The sequence below is a fragment of the Saccopteryx leptura genome, chromosome 6 (genome assembly GCF_036850995.1).
Source record: "Saccopteryx leptura isolate mSacLep1 chromosome 6, mSacLep1_pri_phased_curated, whole genome shotgun sequence".
NCBI classification, from domain to species: domain Eukaryota; kingdom Metazoa; phylum Chordata; class Mammalia; order Chiroptera; family Emballonuridae; genus Saccopteryx; species Saccopteryx leptura.
The window spans coordinates 79,013,597-79,027,994 of NC_089508.1; the positions used below are offsets into that span (position 1 = coordinate 79,013,597).

General features: G+C 42.2%; 1 protein-coding gene across 1 annotated transcript in view; it reads right to left on the bottom strand.

Moving 5' to 3' along the window:
* The window catches only part of RTF1 (RTF1 homolog, Paf1/RNA polymerase II complex component), a 62,259-nt gene that overhangs the window by 14,559 nt on the left and 33,302 nt on the right, over positions 1-14,398 (bottom strand). The window contains exons 5-8 of the mRNA XM_066344253.1: positions 7,728-7,842; positions 6,548-6,659; positions 5,085-5,220; positions 4,428-4,605 (exon numbers count right to left, since the gene is read on the bottom strand). Of these exons, the coding sequence (XP_066200350.1) occupies positions 4,428-4,605; positions 5,085-5,220; positions 6,548-6,659; positions 7,728-7,842 (541 nt within the window). The remainder of the gene's footprint in view (positions 1-4,427; positions 4,606-5,084; positions 5,221-6,547; positions 6,660-7,727; positions 7,843-14,398) is intronic.

A 14,398-nucleotide genomic window follows, 5' to 3' on the forward strand; every position in this document is an offset into this window, starting at 1 on the left:
AGTTGGCCCCGGGTGCTGAGGATGGCTCCATGGCCTCACCTCAGGCACTAAAATAGCTCAATTGCCAAGCAAGGGAACAAAGGCCCCAGATGGGCCGAGCATCACCCCATAGGGGTCTTGCTGGGTAGAACCCAGTCAGGGTACATGCCAGGGAGTCTGTCTCTCTGCCTCCCTGCTTCTCACTTAAGAAAAATTTTTTTAAAAACTATCTTGTTTTTATTATGTTTATTTGTACTAACTTCCTGTTTTTATAAATCATTTATTTTTCAATTACAGTTGACATACATTAATTTCAGGTGTACAACCCGGTGATTAGACATTGTATAACTTACTAAGTGATCATCCAAACCTCATATCCATCTGACACCATATATAGTTATTAATTATTGACTATATTCCCTACCCTACTCTGTACATCTCCATGACTATTCTCTTAGTACCAATAGTACTTCTAATACTGTCCCTTTTTTCACCCAGCTCCCCTCCCATCTGACAACCATTAAAACATTCTCTATATCTACAAATCTGTTTCTGTCCTGCTTATTTTTTTAGATTCAATTGTTGATAGATATGTATTTATTGACACTTTACTGTTCATTTTTTCTTTGTGTGTATGAAGAGACATAGAGACAGAGAGAAGGATAGATAAGGACAGACAGACAGGAAGATAGAGATGAGAAGCATAAATTTTTCATTGCAGCTCCTTAGTTGTTCATTGATTTCTTTCTCATATGTGCCTTAAAGGGGGGGGGGTACAGCAGAGCAAGTGACCTCCTGCTCAAGCCAGCGACCTTGGCCTTCAAGCCAGTGACCTTTGGGTCTCGAACCTGGGTCCTCTGCATCCCAGTCCGACGCTCTATCCACTGCACGGCCGCCTGGTTAGGCTCTTGCTGCTTTTAAGATGCTCTCTTTGTGGCCCTGGCCAGGGTGTGTGGCTCAGTGGATAAAGCATTGTCCTGGTAAACCAAGGTCATGGGTTCAATACCTGCTTAGGGCACACACGAAAAGCAATCAATGAGAGAGCAACTAAATGGAACGGTGAATTGATGCTTCTCTCTCTAAGTCAATGAAAAAAATTAAAAGATTCTGTCTTTGTCTTTAATCTTTTACATTTCAATTATGATGAACCTTGAATGAGCCTCTTGTGTTCATTTTGTTTGAGACTCTGTGCTTCCTGGACTTGGATGTCTATTTCCTTTACCAAGTTAGGGAAGTTTTGTCATTATTTTTTCAAACAGGTTTTTGATTTCTTTCTCTTTTCTCTTCTCCTTCCAGCAAACCCCTGCAGCAAATCATAGTACATTGGAAGTTGTCCCAGACTCCTTACACTACTTCATTTACCTTATTTCTTTGGATTCTTTTTTTTTTTTCTTTGTTCTGACTGGGTATTTCTTGCTTCCTTTGATTCCAAATCACTGTTGTGATTCTGTTTCATCTACTCTACTGTTGATTTCCTATAAATTATTCTTTTTTTTTTTAAAGTTTTTTTAATTTTATTTATTCATTTTAGAGAGGAGAGAGAGAGAGAGAGAGGAGAGAGAGACAGGGGGGAGGAGCTGGAAACATCAACTCCCATATGTGCCTTGACCAGGCAAGCCCAGGGTTTCGAACCAGCGACCTCAGCATTTCCAGGTCGATGCTTTATCCACTGCGCCACCACAGGTCAGACCTAAATTATTTTTTGTGTATGTGTGTGTCAAAGACAGAGAGAGACAGAGAGAAGGACAGAAAGGGACAGACAGACAGGAAGGGAGAGAGATGAGAAGCATCACGTCTTTGTTGCGGCACTTTAGTTGTTCATTGACTGCTTTCTGATATGTGCCTTGACTGGGGGCTACAGCAGAGTGAGTAACCCCTTGCTCGAGCCAGCGACCTTGGGCTGAAGCTGGTGAGCCTTGGGGTCTCGAACCTGGGTCCTCTGTGTCCCAAGTTCCATGCTCTATCCACTGTGCCACCGGCTGGTCAGGCTCTTATAAATTATTCTTCACTCAAGTTAAGTGTATCCTTCATTTCTGGCTAGTTCCTTCTTACGGTTTCCATGTCCTTTTTATGCTGTTGAAGTTCTTAGTTCATGTACTCTTCCCCTAAGTTCATTAAGCATCCCTATAACCAGTGTTTTGAATTCTGTATCAAATAGATTGCTTGTCTCCATTTTGTTTAGCTCTTTTTCTTGAGTTTTATTCTGTCCTTTCATTTGGGACATGTTTGTTTTCTCATTTTGGCAATCTCCATGTGTTTGTTTCTACATATTAGGTGGAACTGCTATGTCTCCCAGAGTTGGTAGAATGGCCTAATGTAGTAGGTGTCCTGTAGGGCCCAGTGGCATAGTCTCTTCATCAATCTGGACACTCCAGGTGTGCTCACCGTGTGGGCTGTGTATATACTTCTTTTGTAGTTGAGCCTTGATTACTATTGGCACATCAATGGGAAAGACTTATCCTCAGATCCATCATGCAAGGATTGGCTGCAACCACTGTGGAGAACAACTGTGCAGGTGCCAGCCCCATAGAACAGGACTTACTTCAGTGGGGCTCTGGTGCCCACTGAGGCTGCACCTTGAACGTGTTGCTTTGGAGGTGGCTAAATGTGGTCTGAAGCTGTCTATCGGGTGTGCTGGCTCTGGGGCCTCCCAGGAAGTGCAGGCCAAGGTTAGCCACCGCCTATGTTCTGCGTGGGGCCACCTGGCATGAGCTACAAAACAACCTTTATTTTTTTTAAATCTTTTTAAAAAAGATTTTATTTATCCATTTTAGAGAGGGTGGAGAGAGAGAGAGAGAGAGAAGGAGGGAGGGAGGGAGGGAGAGAGAAAGAGAGAGAGAGAGAGAGAAAGGAGAAGGAGCAGGAAGCATCAACTCCCATATGTGCCTTGACCAGACATGCCCAGGATTTTGAACTGGCGACCTCTGCATTCCAGGTCGATGCTTTATCCTCTGCGCCACCACAGGTCATGCACAAAGCAATCTTTAGATAGCTGCTAACTGTGTTTGGTTTAGAGGTGCCAAGGAGAGGCCAAATTGTGAACCAAGGCAGGTTACCACTAGTGCTAGGCCTGGGGCCACTTAGCAAGAAGTATAGGGCACATCAAGGCCAGATGCTGCTTATTTGAGAGATTTTAAGAAAGTCTGAAGCATGAGGGAAGACAGGTCATTCATATGGAAAAGCTACTGGAAAAAACTTTGGTGAGGCATCCAGTTGGTCGGGCTGGATCTCAGGAAATCACCACCACAGTGGGGTGAACAGTGGAAAGCGGAGTTGATGGAGACGCAGGTATGGCACCTGCCTGCCAGCTCTGTGGGGGAAGGGCTCAGAAAAAGAACAATGGCCTCTGCTAGCCCTTCTGTCTGGGAGAAAGCCGTCCTTTTAGCTGTCGCCCTGATGCCAGACACTTTGGTTCATTCCTGTAGGTCCCTGGTGCCTTTTGAGCTGCTGCCTCAACACTGAAACTCAGAGGGAGTGAGTCTGAGTAAGTCCATGTGCAGGCCCCATGTCTGGGGCTCCAGAAGTCCTCTGTCTCACTCAGCGTCAATCCCTACTGGTTTTTACAGCCAAAAGTTATGGGAACTTCTCTTCCTAACACTGGAGCCCTGGGCTGGAGGGCCTGGGACCACTGTTCCTCAGAGGGGACCTCTGCAGCAGAGATATCCCTCTAATTATTATCTGCTAAATTTGGATGTGGGTCCAGCCTGTTTCATGTCTCCGCCCCTCCTACCAGTCTCCCTGTGGCTTCTCATTTATGTCCTTACCCCTCCCGCAGCCGAGGCTCCACTGGAGCAAAGTTTGCCGCGCGCTGAGGATGGCTCTGTGGCCTCTGCCTCAGGCACTAGAATGGCTCTGATTGCAGCAGAGCAACGCCCCAGATGGGTAGAGCATCGCCCCCTGGTGGGCGTGCTGGGTGGATCCCGGTTGGGCGCATGCGGGAGTCGTTCTGGGTCTCTATTTAGACATTTGGTGATGTTTTTGTGACCAGACATATGTCATAGAAACTTATTTACATCAATTAACCTATGATAAAACTGGTTACACTGTATTTATTCTGTTTGACTTGAAGTTAATTTTCAAGAACCTATCAAAGACTTTTAGTTAGGACTTACTGTATTATTTTTCAAATGAACAAAACTTCCAGGTTATGTAACAACAAACACTTCATAAGTGTCTCTCTTCTTGCTCTGATATGTAGGAAAGCAGAGAAAGGTATTTTAAATTCAAACCAACGAGGCCCTTCATCTCTCAATTTTCTTCCTGGCATCAGTTCATGCATGATCCCCAGTTATTTCAGATCATCAGTATTCTGCAGGAATCTCGATTGGAGTTTATTTTCCCATCAAATGGGAATAGAAGAGAGACAGATTTACGTAGTACCTCTTACTCCCAACTGTGAATCATTACGTTTAAAACATAAATAATTGTCCAATGAAAGAAACACCAACCCGGTAAACTGGTTTGCTGTTGTGGTTTCCAATGCCAATCCTTACGAAACATCCTGTGACAGTTTTAGCAAAGAAGGGCATATGACACCAACGCTCTAGCTTATGCCGTGATAACCGAATCCGATTCAATTCTTCGGGTAAGGAGACTGGCTGTGATTTTGGAGGAATGTCTTCTTTCCTGTGAGGAACAAAGAAAAATGGAAAAAAGTGTTTATCACAAACAGATCAAGATAATTAAATTACTATACCAATTTTTTAAAACTTCACACAAAGTATATGTGATTAAGGCAGCAGGAGAAAAAAAATGAGCCAACAAAAAAGAGTGGTAACAGAATCCTGTTCCTAACAGTACTTAACTGTGTTTCTGCCAGCCCAGAAACAGATCGGAGTAAGAGCACAAATGGAAGCTCCTGGACAATGTGAGGGCGACATGAAGTTAGTTCCTACTTACTGGGACCAAATGAAATGTCAAGGGCTACAGGCCAACAGCCAAGGCAGGAACATGTCTGGGCAAATATACTGGAACCTTGACTCAGTAATTCAGAGTACTGAACCAAACAAGATTCACAGCCCAAACAGGGAGAATTCAGAAACCACACTAAGCTTCTTTTCAAAGAACCAACCTAGACTACCTGACCAAAATGGACACAAGCTTACTCTTCTTCTTCATCAGATGATGATGTTCGGGACGAGCGGTCTGACTTCTCACTGGACTTGTCATCCTCTTCCTCCTCCTCATCGTCAGAGTACACCTCACTGGTTTTTAATGGCTGCTTTTTGGCAAGGAGCTCAGCTGAAAAAAAATGGAAAATGTTTACCTCGGTTCTCTCAATAAACTTGAAGATTCTTCACCTTTGAAAAAGAACTGACACATGGAAAATGACTTCATAGCTCTATTCTCTCTGGACTGGATTGTGATTACTTGAGCTATATACCAAAGTGAGTTAAATCAAGAGTTAAAATCATTTAGGCACCAAACATCAAGCCTCAGCTGACAAAAAAACAAGGCTGGAATATTGTTGCTAAATGGGCCGAAAGGGTTACCAATGCTACTGACAGTTGTATTTTTTCTTTTTATGACAGTTATCTGTTACTGCACTCAATACACTTGGTGATGGGCAGAAAAAATGGGGGAAATTTAAGATGTCTTCAGAGAATTTTTGAATAAAACTATATGGTAACTGTCTGAACTACTCTACTTTGTTGCTGTAGTTAGAAAGCAGCTATAGACAATCAAGAGACAAATGGGCATCCCTGTACGTATTCCAATAAAATTTTATTTACAAAATGTAGTTTATCAACTACTGCTTGACATAAAAACTAAGGAGTGATTTCTAGGATAAACAAGTGAAAAAAGCAAGGTAGATAAAAGTGTGTATAGTGTGCTACCATTAATCTAAAATAGTAGGTGAGTCTGTGTCCTTTTGTATAGGAAGAAAAGGAAAAATATAAAAAGAAATTAAGAGGTTACCAGTTATGGGAAGAAAGCAAGTTGTGAAATAGAAAGGTATATAAATATTTTTTACTATACTGTGTTTAGCATATTTACTTTTGGAACCTTGTATTTATGTAATCATAAAATAAAATATGCCTGACCAGGTGGTGGTGCAGTGAACAGAGCCTTGGCCTGGGACAGAGGACCCAGGTTCGAAACCCCAAAGTTGCTGGCTTGAGTACGAGGTCATAGGCATGACCCATTGGTCACTGGCTTGAAGCCCAAGATTGCTGGCTTCGGCAAGGGGTCACTGGCTTGGTTGGAGCATCCCATCCCACTTCTCCCCTCCCCTAGTCAAGGCACATATGAGAAGCAATCAATGAGCAACTAAGGTGCCACAACTATGAGTTGATGCTTCTCATCTCTCTCCCTTCCTGTCTGTCCCTCCATCTCTCTCTCTCTCGCTCTAAAAAGAAAAAAAAAATTTTATTGTAATTCCAGAGCAAAAAACCCAAAATCCGATTGGCTACTAGAAGATGATAGGTGCATGGAGATTCGCTATACAATACTCTGTGTTCGAAATTTCCCATTAAAAACAGACACAGAAAGGAAAAAATAAAAATAGGCACCAGGAAATCAGATCATACGATCAAAGACACAAAGTAGCATTACATTTTCCCCTTACCTGTTCTGTTCTTCCGTTTTTCTCTCTCTGCTTTTAGCTCCTCCATGGCTTGAGATTTCTTATCTAGTTTCTCATCCCGTTTGGAACGCCGTTCCTTGTTGTGGGATGTTACCTGGGAAGGGAAAGATATGTAGGATGGCTCTTTTTACCAACTGCTGATAAGATTTTCTATGCCCCACAATTAATCATTCAGTTCTTCACTGTGAATCTACATTGGCTGCAGAAACTGAAATTTGTTTAAAGAGAGAGAGCTTCCTCTTGTGGACAAAGGATAGAGCAGTAAAGTCAGCCCTGTTTTATGCACCTAATAAAGGCCTAAGAATTACAGAAATAAGCAATTTCAAGGACACCTTAGATCAGTGGTAATCAACCTGGTCCCTACCGCCCACTAGTGGGCGTTCCAGCTTTCATGGTGGGCGGTAGCGGAGCAACCAAAGTATAAATAAAAAGATCAATTTAACTATAGTAAGTTGTTTTATAAAGATTTATTCTGCCAAACTTAGCGAAAATCCGACAGAAAGTACTCGGTAAGTAATTATTATTATATGCTTTAACTTGCTGTAACTCTGCTTTATAAATTTTATAAAGTAAAGTTACTTCCCTACTTTATAAATCACCATTACTGTGGAACTGGTGGGCGGTTAGAAAATTTTACTACTAACAGAGATACAAAAGTGGGCGGTAGGTATAAAAAGGTTGACTACCCCTGCCTTAGATCATAGCTAATATTTGTTGATACTGTCAACAAAGCTTTCTGTGATGAATGCAGAGATGACTAATTTCCCCAGCTACTTTAACAACCAAGTACAGGATGACATACACCTGAGTAAACGTCATAACCAATCCGGCTACCCTGGACAAGGATGTTTACTGATTTTCCCTTAGGGGCTGCTCACTTATCAGTGAGTTGCCTTTTATTTATTTATTTTTCTCTCTCGCTCTCTTTTTTTTTTGGTGTCAGGAGTGGGATTTGAACCTACTGTGAGCTGCTTTTTAAATGCAGACTTGAGTGAATGATGCCTAAGGAATTAAACAGTGTGGCTAATGGTGAAATGATATGTTCAGAGATTAATAAAGACAGCACCTAATCACCTTGCACTAACTGACCTAGGCTGATTAATATAAACCTATCTTTTATATAAACACACTCAAAACAGATTTTATCCACTGAATCTCCTACCTGAGATTCTTGAATCTGTGTCAGCTTTTTCTTTTCCTGCTCCTCCTCTTGCTTTTTCTTTTTTTCTTTCTTTTCTTTCTTTTTGGCTGTTTTTAGTTTTTTCTTGATTTCAAATCTGGTTAAAAGATATTTGTTCGGTTTTTAAGTGGCAATAAAATATTTGTAAAGACTAATTTCTATTAGATAGGAGAAAGAAACTAAGTAGGGGGAAGGAGTTAATAAACGTTTTGGCTTCCTGCAAGAAACTCCAATGTACGTGTAAGAACCAAAAGTACTTAAAAGTATTAAGTTGGAATAGACTTAAAATGAGAGAAAATACTCAGGATACTATTGTAATCTGTTGGTAACACAGCTCTTCCTTGACTTTCACATAATAGAAGAAAATAATTGATTTTTAAATAAACTCCAATAGTGTTCCATTAGAAATAGAAAGAATCCACAGAGAGCCATTGTCATATTTTTAAGTGGTCAACACAACGGCTGCATATTTTTTTTCTTTTTTTACTAAGGGAGAGGTGGGGAGGCGGAGAGGCAGAGAGACAGAGAGACAGACTCCCACATGCAAACTACAGGGCGATGCTCTGCCCATCTGGGGCTGCTTTTGCTCTGTTGCTTGGCAACCAAGCTATTTCAGTGCCTGAGGCAAGGCAAAGGAGCCATCCTCAGCACCCAGGGCCAACTTACTCAAACCAATTGAGCCATGGCTGCAGGAGAGGAAGGGGGGGGAGGGGAGAGAAACAGATGGTCACTTGTGATCAAACCTGGGGCTTCCACAGGCTGGGCCAATGATCTAGCACAGAGCCAACCGGCCAGGGCACAAACGCTGCATCTGAATAAGACTGCTTTCCCTCTTTCATTAGGAAAAATGCCCACCCACCTCCACCCAAGCAAATATATGAATAAATATACTATTCTCTCTATCCTTCTCTCTTTTTCTTTCTTCTTTTCCAAGTGAAAGAGACAGATTCCCGCTTGTGCCCTAACCAGGATCCACCTGGCACCCCATCTGGGGCCGATGCTCTGCCCATTGGGGCTATGCTCTCAACTGAGCTATTTTTAGTGCCTGAAGCAGAGGCTCCATGAAGACATCCTCAGTGCCCACACTTAAACCAATGGAACCATGGCTGCAGGAGAAAGAGAGATGGGGGAAGGGGGAAGGGAGGGGGTGGAGAAGCAGATGGCCCCTTCTCCTCTGTGTCCTGACTGTGAATCGAACCCAGGATATATCCACATGCTGGGCCGATGCTCTAGTACTGAGCCAACCAGCCAGGGCCAATATACTATTCTCTTAAATCCAATCTAGGCTCCCTCCCTCCAACAAAAATCAGGCTTTTATGAAATAAAACTATTCTTTTTTGTGAATTTAAGAAATATAATGGATGGGATAAAAGAATATAGCCTGACCGGTGGCTGTGCAGTGCATACAGTGTCTATCTGAGATGCTGAGGTGTCAGGTTGGAAAGCTAGGGCTTGCCCTGTCAAGGCACATCTGAGAAGTAACTACTATGAGCTGATGCTTCCCACTCCTCCCCCTCCCCATTTCTCTCTCTCTCTCTCCTCTCTATAAAATCAATAAAAATAAAATTGTTAGGAAAAAAAGAGCAGAACAAAACACAACACGGATTAGAGCAGAAATTAATGAAACAGAAAACAGAAAAACAATATAGGTAATAAAACCAGAGTTCATTCTTTGAAAAGATTAACAATTTTATTAGACTCATATTACAAATATCAGGTATGCAAGAGGAGACATTACCGTTGACTTTACAGAAATAAAAAAGATCAGAGGGAACACTATGAACAATTGTATGGCAACAAGTTAAGTAATTTAGATGGAATGAAAAATTCTCTAGAAAGTCACAAACCACAAAACTTGACTCAAGGAAAAGTAGAAAAGTATGAATAAGACCTATCATAAGAGATTGAATTAATTTTTAAAATTCCTATATAAAAAAAAAGCCACCCACAGATGACTACCAAACATTTAAAAAATACCAATTTCTTTTTTAAAAAAATTTATTGGGATGACATTGGTTTGCAATAACACCAATTCTTTACAGACTCTTCCAAAAAACAGAAGAGAAGGAAACACTTCTCAATTCATTCTGTGAGGCCAGTATTAGTCTGGTAACAAAAACAAACAATGACATCAGAAGAACAAAAAGTATAGAGTAATACCTCTTTTTTTTTTTTTGGTGACAGAGAAAGAGAGACAGAGTCAGAGAGAAGGACAGAGACAGACAGGAAGCAGGAAGGGAGAGGGATGAGAAGCATCAATTCTTCTTTGTGGCACCTTAGTTGTTCATTGATTACTTTCTCATACGTGCCTTGGCGGCGGGGGGGGGGGGGGCACATCAGACCGAGTGACCCCCTGCTCGAGCCAGCAAACTTGGGCTCAAGCTGGCGACCTCGGGGTCTCGAACCAGGGTCTTCCGTATCCCAGTCTGATGCTCTATCCACTGCGCCACCACCTGGTCAGACTAGAGCAATACCTCTTAAGAATACTGATTAGTGTGACCAGGAGGTGGTGCAGAGGACAGTGTCTGGGATGTAGAGGACCCAGGTTTGAAACCCCGAGGTCACCAGCTTGAGCATGAGCTCAGCAGTTTGAGTGTGGTGTCACTGGCTTGAGTGTGGGATCATAGACATGACCCTATGGTTGCTGGCTAGAGACCAGGGTCACTGGTTTGAGCAAGGGGTCACTGGCTCATCTGTAACCCCCCAAGTCAAGGCACATATGAGAAAGCAATCATGAACAACTAAGGTGCCACAACGAAAAATTGATGCTTCTTATCTCTCTCCTTCCTGTCTATCTGTCTCTATCCCTCTCTCCGACTCTCACTCTGTCTCTCAAAAAAATAAAAAGGATACTGATTAAAAATCAACAAAATAGCAAACTGAACCCATAAACTTATAAAAAGGACAATATACCATGACCAAGTAGGATTTATCCCAGATATACAAGGTTGGTTCAACATAAAAATATCATTCACTGTAATATACCATATTACTATAATATAAAAGTCACGATTATCTCGGCACACACAAGTATTTAAGAAAAACCAATACTCTGGTCTTGATAAAAATTCTCAACTAGGAATAGAAGGAAACTTCCTCAAACTGATAGAAGGCACCTATGAAAAAACCACAGCTAACATAATATTTAATTGTGAAAGACTAAACACTTTCCCCTAAAGATCAGAAAGGAGACAAGGATGTATGCTCTTGCCATTTCTTTTTTTTTTTTTTTGTACCTTTCTGAAACTAGAAACTGGGGAGAGACAGTCAGACAGATTCCCGCATGCGCCCGACAGGGATCCACCCGGCACGCCCACCAGGGGCGGTGCTCTGCCCACCAGGGGGCGATGCTCTGCCCCTCCAGGGGGTCGCTCTGCCGCGACCAGAGCCATTCTAGCGCCTGGGGCAGAGGCCAAGGAGCCATCCCCACCGCCCGGGCCATCTTTGCTCCAATGGAGCCTTGGCTGCGGGAGGGGAAGAGAGAGACAGAGAGGAAGGAGGGGGTGGGGGTGGAGAAGCAAATGGGCGCTTCTCCTAAGTGCCCTGGCCGGGAATCGAACCCGGGTCCCCCGCACGCCAGGCCGACGCTCTACCGCTGAGCCAACCGGCCAGGGCCTACAATTGATTTTTGACAACAGTGCCAAGACTGGGGAAAGACTAGTCTCTTCAACAAGTGGAACTGGGACAACTAAATATCAACATGTTAAGAAAGATGATGGACCCCTACTTCACACAACTTACAAAAATGATCTCAAAATGGATCAATCACCTAAATATGAGAACTACAAAACTCTTACAAGAAAACACAGAGGTATATCTTCATAACCCTGGGTTTGGCAATAGATTCTTGGATATAATATAAAAGGCTTGGCCAAGAAAAAAAAATAAATTGTATTTCATTAAAATTATAAGTTTTTGTGCATCAAACATTAACAAAAGAGTGAAAAAAACAATGTACAGAATGCAAGAAAATATTTGCGAATCATGTATCTGATACGTCTAATAACCAGACTGTACAAAGAACTCTTATACCTTAACAACAAAAAGACAAGTATTCCAGTTAAAAAATGGGCAAATAATTTGAGCAGACATTTCTCCAAAGATAGCCAACAAGGACATGAAAATTTGCTTAATTAACATCATTAGTCAACAGGAAAATCAAAATCAAAATCATAGTAAGATATACTTCAAATCCACCAGGTTATCTAATATATATATAAAAAAAGGGTGCCCTGGCTGGGTAGCTCAGTTGGTTAGAGCATCATCCTGAAGTAATCAGGTTTCTGGTTCGAACCCTAGTCAGGGCACTTAGAGGAACAGACTGATGTTCCTGTCTCCCTTCTCTCCCTAGCTTGCTAAAATCAATAATAAAAATTTTTAAAAAGAAAGAAAATAAGTGTTGGCAAGGATGTGAATTAATTGGAACCCTTATACATTGCTGAAATGGTACAGGCGATGCAGAAAACAGTTTGATGGTTTCTCAAAATGAAACATAAAGTTACTATATGACCCGGCAATTCCACTCTTAGGTATACACCCAAAAGAACTGAAAACAGGTACTTAAGCCATCAATCTTTCTTTCCTTTTTTTTTTTTTTTACAGAGACAGAGAGTCAGACAGAGGGATAGATAGGGACAGACAGGAACGGAGAGAGATGAGAAGCATCAATCATATTAGTTTTCTGTTGTGACACCTTAGTTGTTCATTGATTGCTTTCTCATATATGCCTTGACCATGGGCCTTCAGCAGACTGAGTAACCCCTTGCTCAAGCCAGCGACCTTGGGCTCAAGCTGGCGACCTCAGGGTCTCGAACCTGGGTCCTCCGCATCCCAGTCCAACGCTCTATCCACTGTGCCACCACCTGGTCAGGCTGAACCATCAATCTTCATATTAGCACTATTCACAATAGCAAAAAGGTGAAAACAACCCAAATGTCAATCAATAGATGAATGGATAAACAAAATGTGGTGTGTCTGCAACAATGGAATTTATTATTCAGCTATAAAAAGGAATGAAGTGCTATTATGTGCTATCTGGATAAATTTCAAAAATATGCTAAGAAACAAGTAGCAAAAGGACTATATGATTCCACTTATGTAAAATGTCCAAAAGTAAGCAAATCTATAGAAACTACAAATTCATTATTGGTTACGCAGGGCTGGGAGCCTTGGGAGGAAATAGAGAAAAGATTACCAATGAGTAGGTTTCATTCCGGGGTGATGAAAATGTTCTGATATTAATTGTGGTGATGGTTACACAACTTTGTGACTATATAAAACCATTCAATTGTATCCTTTAAATGGGAGGATTCTATGGTGTGTAAAACATATCTCAATAAAATTACTTTAAAAATAATAGTTTTTACATAATGTTCTTAATATTTATCATTTCACTCAAACCTACAACAATCTCCAAGGAGGAAGCTGACTAATTCACATTACCTGGACAGTTAGTCTGAATTAGCCTACACCTCTGACTGGAAATATCAGTGCTCTTTCTACAACTAAGCTACCTTTTCTTTTCCTTAAGTGATAAGTGGGGAGGCAGAGACAGACTCCCACATGTGCCCCAACAGGGATCCACCCAGCAAACCCCCTATGGGGGGGATGCTCTGCCCTTCTGGGGCCAGTTGCTCTGTTGCTTGGCAACTGAGCTATTTTAGTGCCTGAGGCAAGGCCAAGGAGCCATCCTCAGCACCTGGGACCAACTTGCTCCAACAGAGCTATGGCTATGGGAAGAGAAGAGAAAGACAGAGAAAGGGAAAGGAGAGGGGTAGGGGTGGAGAAGCAGATGGTCACTTTTGTGTGCCCTGATCAGGAATCAAACCCAGGACATCCACACGCCAGGCCAACACTACCACTAAGCCCACTGGCCAGGGCCCAAGCTACCTTTTATAGCTGCCTGAACTTACTTTAAAAAAAATTGAGAGAGAAAATAAAGAAACAGCCTTAGAATAGGTGTAGAATCTAACAAAGAAAATAACATCTTGCCCTGGCCGGTTGGCTCAGTGGTAGAGCATCGCCTGGTGTGCAGGAGTCCTGGGTTCAATTCCCGGCCAGGGCACACAGGAGAAGCGCCCATCTGCTTCTCCACCCCTCCCTCTCTCTCTCTTTCTCTCTCTTCCCCTCCCGCAGCCAAAGCTCCATTGGAGCAAAGTTGGCCCGGGCGCTGAGGATGGCTCTGTGGCCTCTGCCTCAGGTGCTAGAAGCGCTCTGATTGCAACAGAGCGATGCCCCAGATGGGCAGAGCATCGCCCCCTGGTGGGCATGCCGGGTGGATCCCGGTCGGGCACATGCAGGACTCTGTCTGACTGCCTCCCCGTTTCCAACTTCAGAAAAGTTAAACATAAAAGAAAATTAAAAAAATAAAATAACATATCACCACTGGTGCTGCTGGCTATACAATGGGATGTTAATGGTGTTTACATAAAAATTACATTTCAATGAGATTATTACAATTCAATGAGATCTACACAAAGACTTTTATCTTATAAGATGGAGGATGTTTCTGAGTTACTCTATTGCCCTGCCTTGCAGCTAAACAAATGAGCTATAAAAAAATCTCAATTATCTGTGAATGGTTAAAAATTTGTCTTAATTATCATCACTGTAAATATTCTACCAGTCACTCAAAAAAGTCACTGAATCAGTCA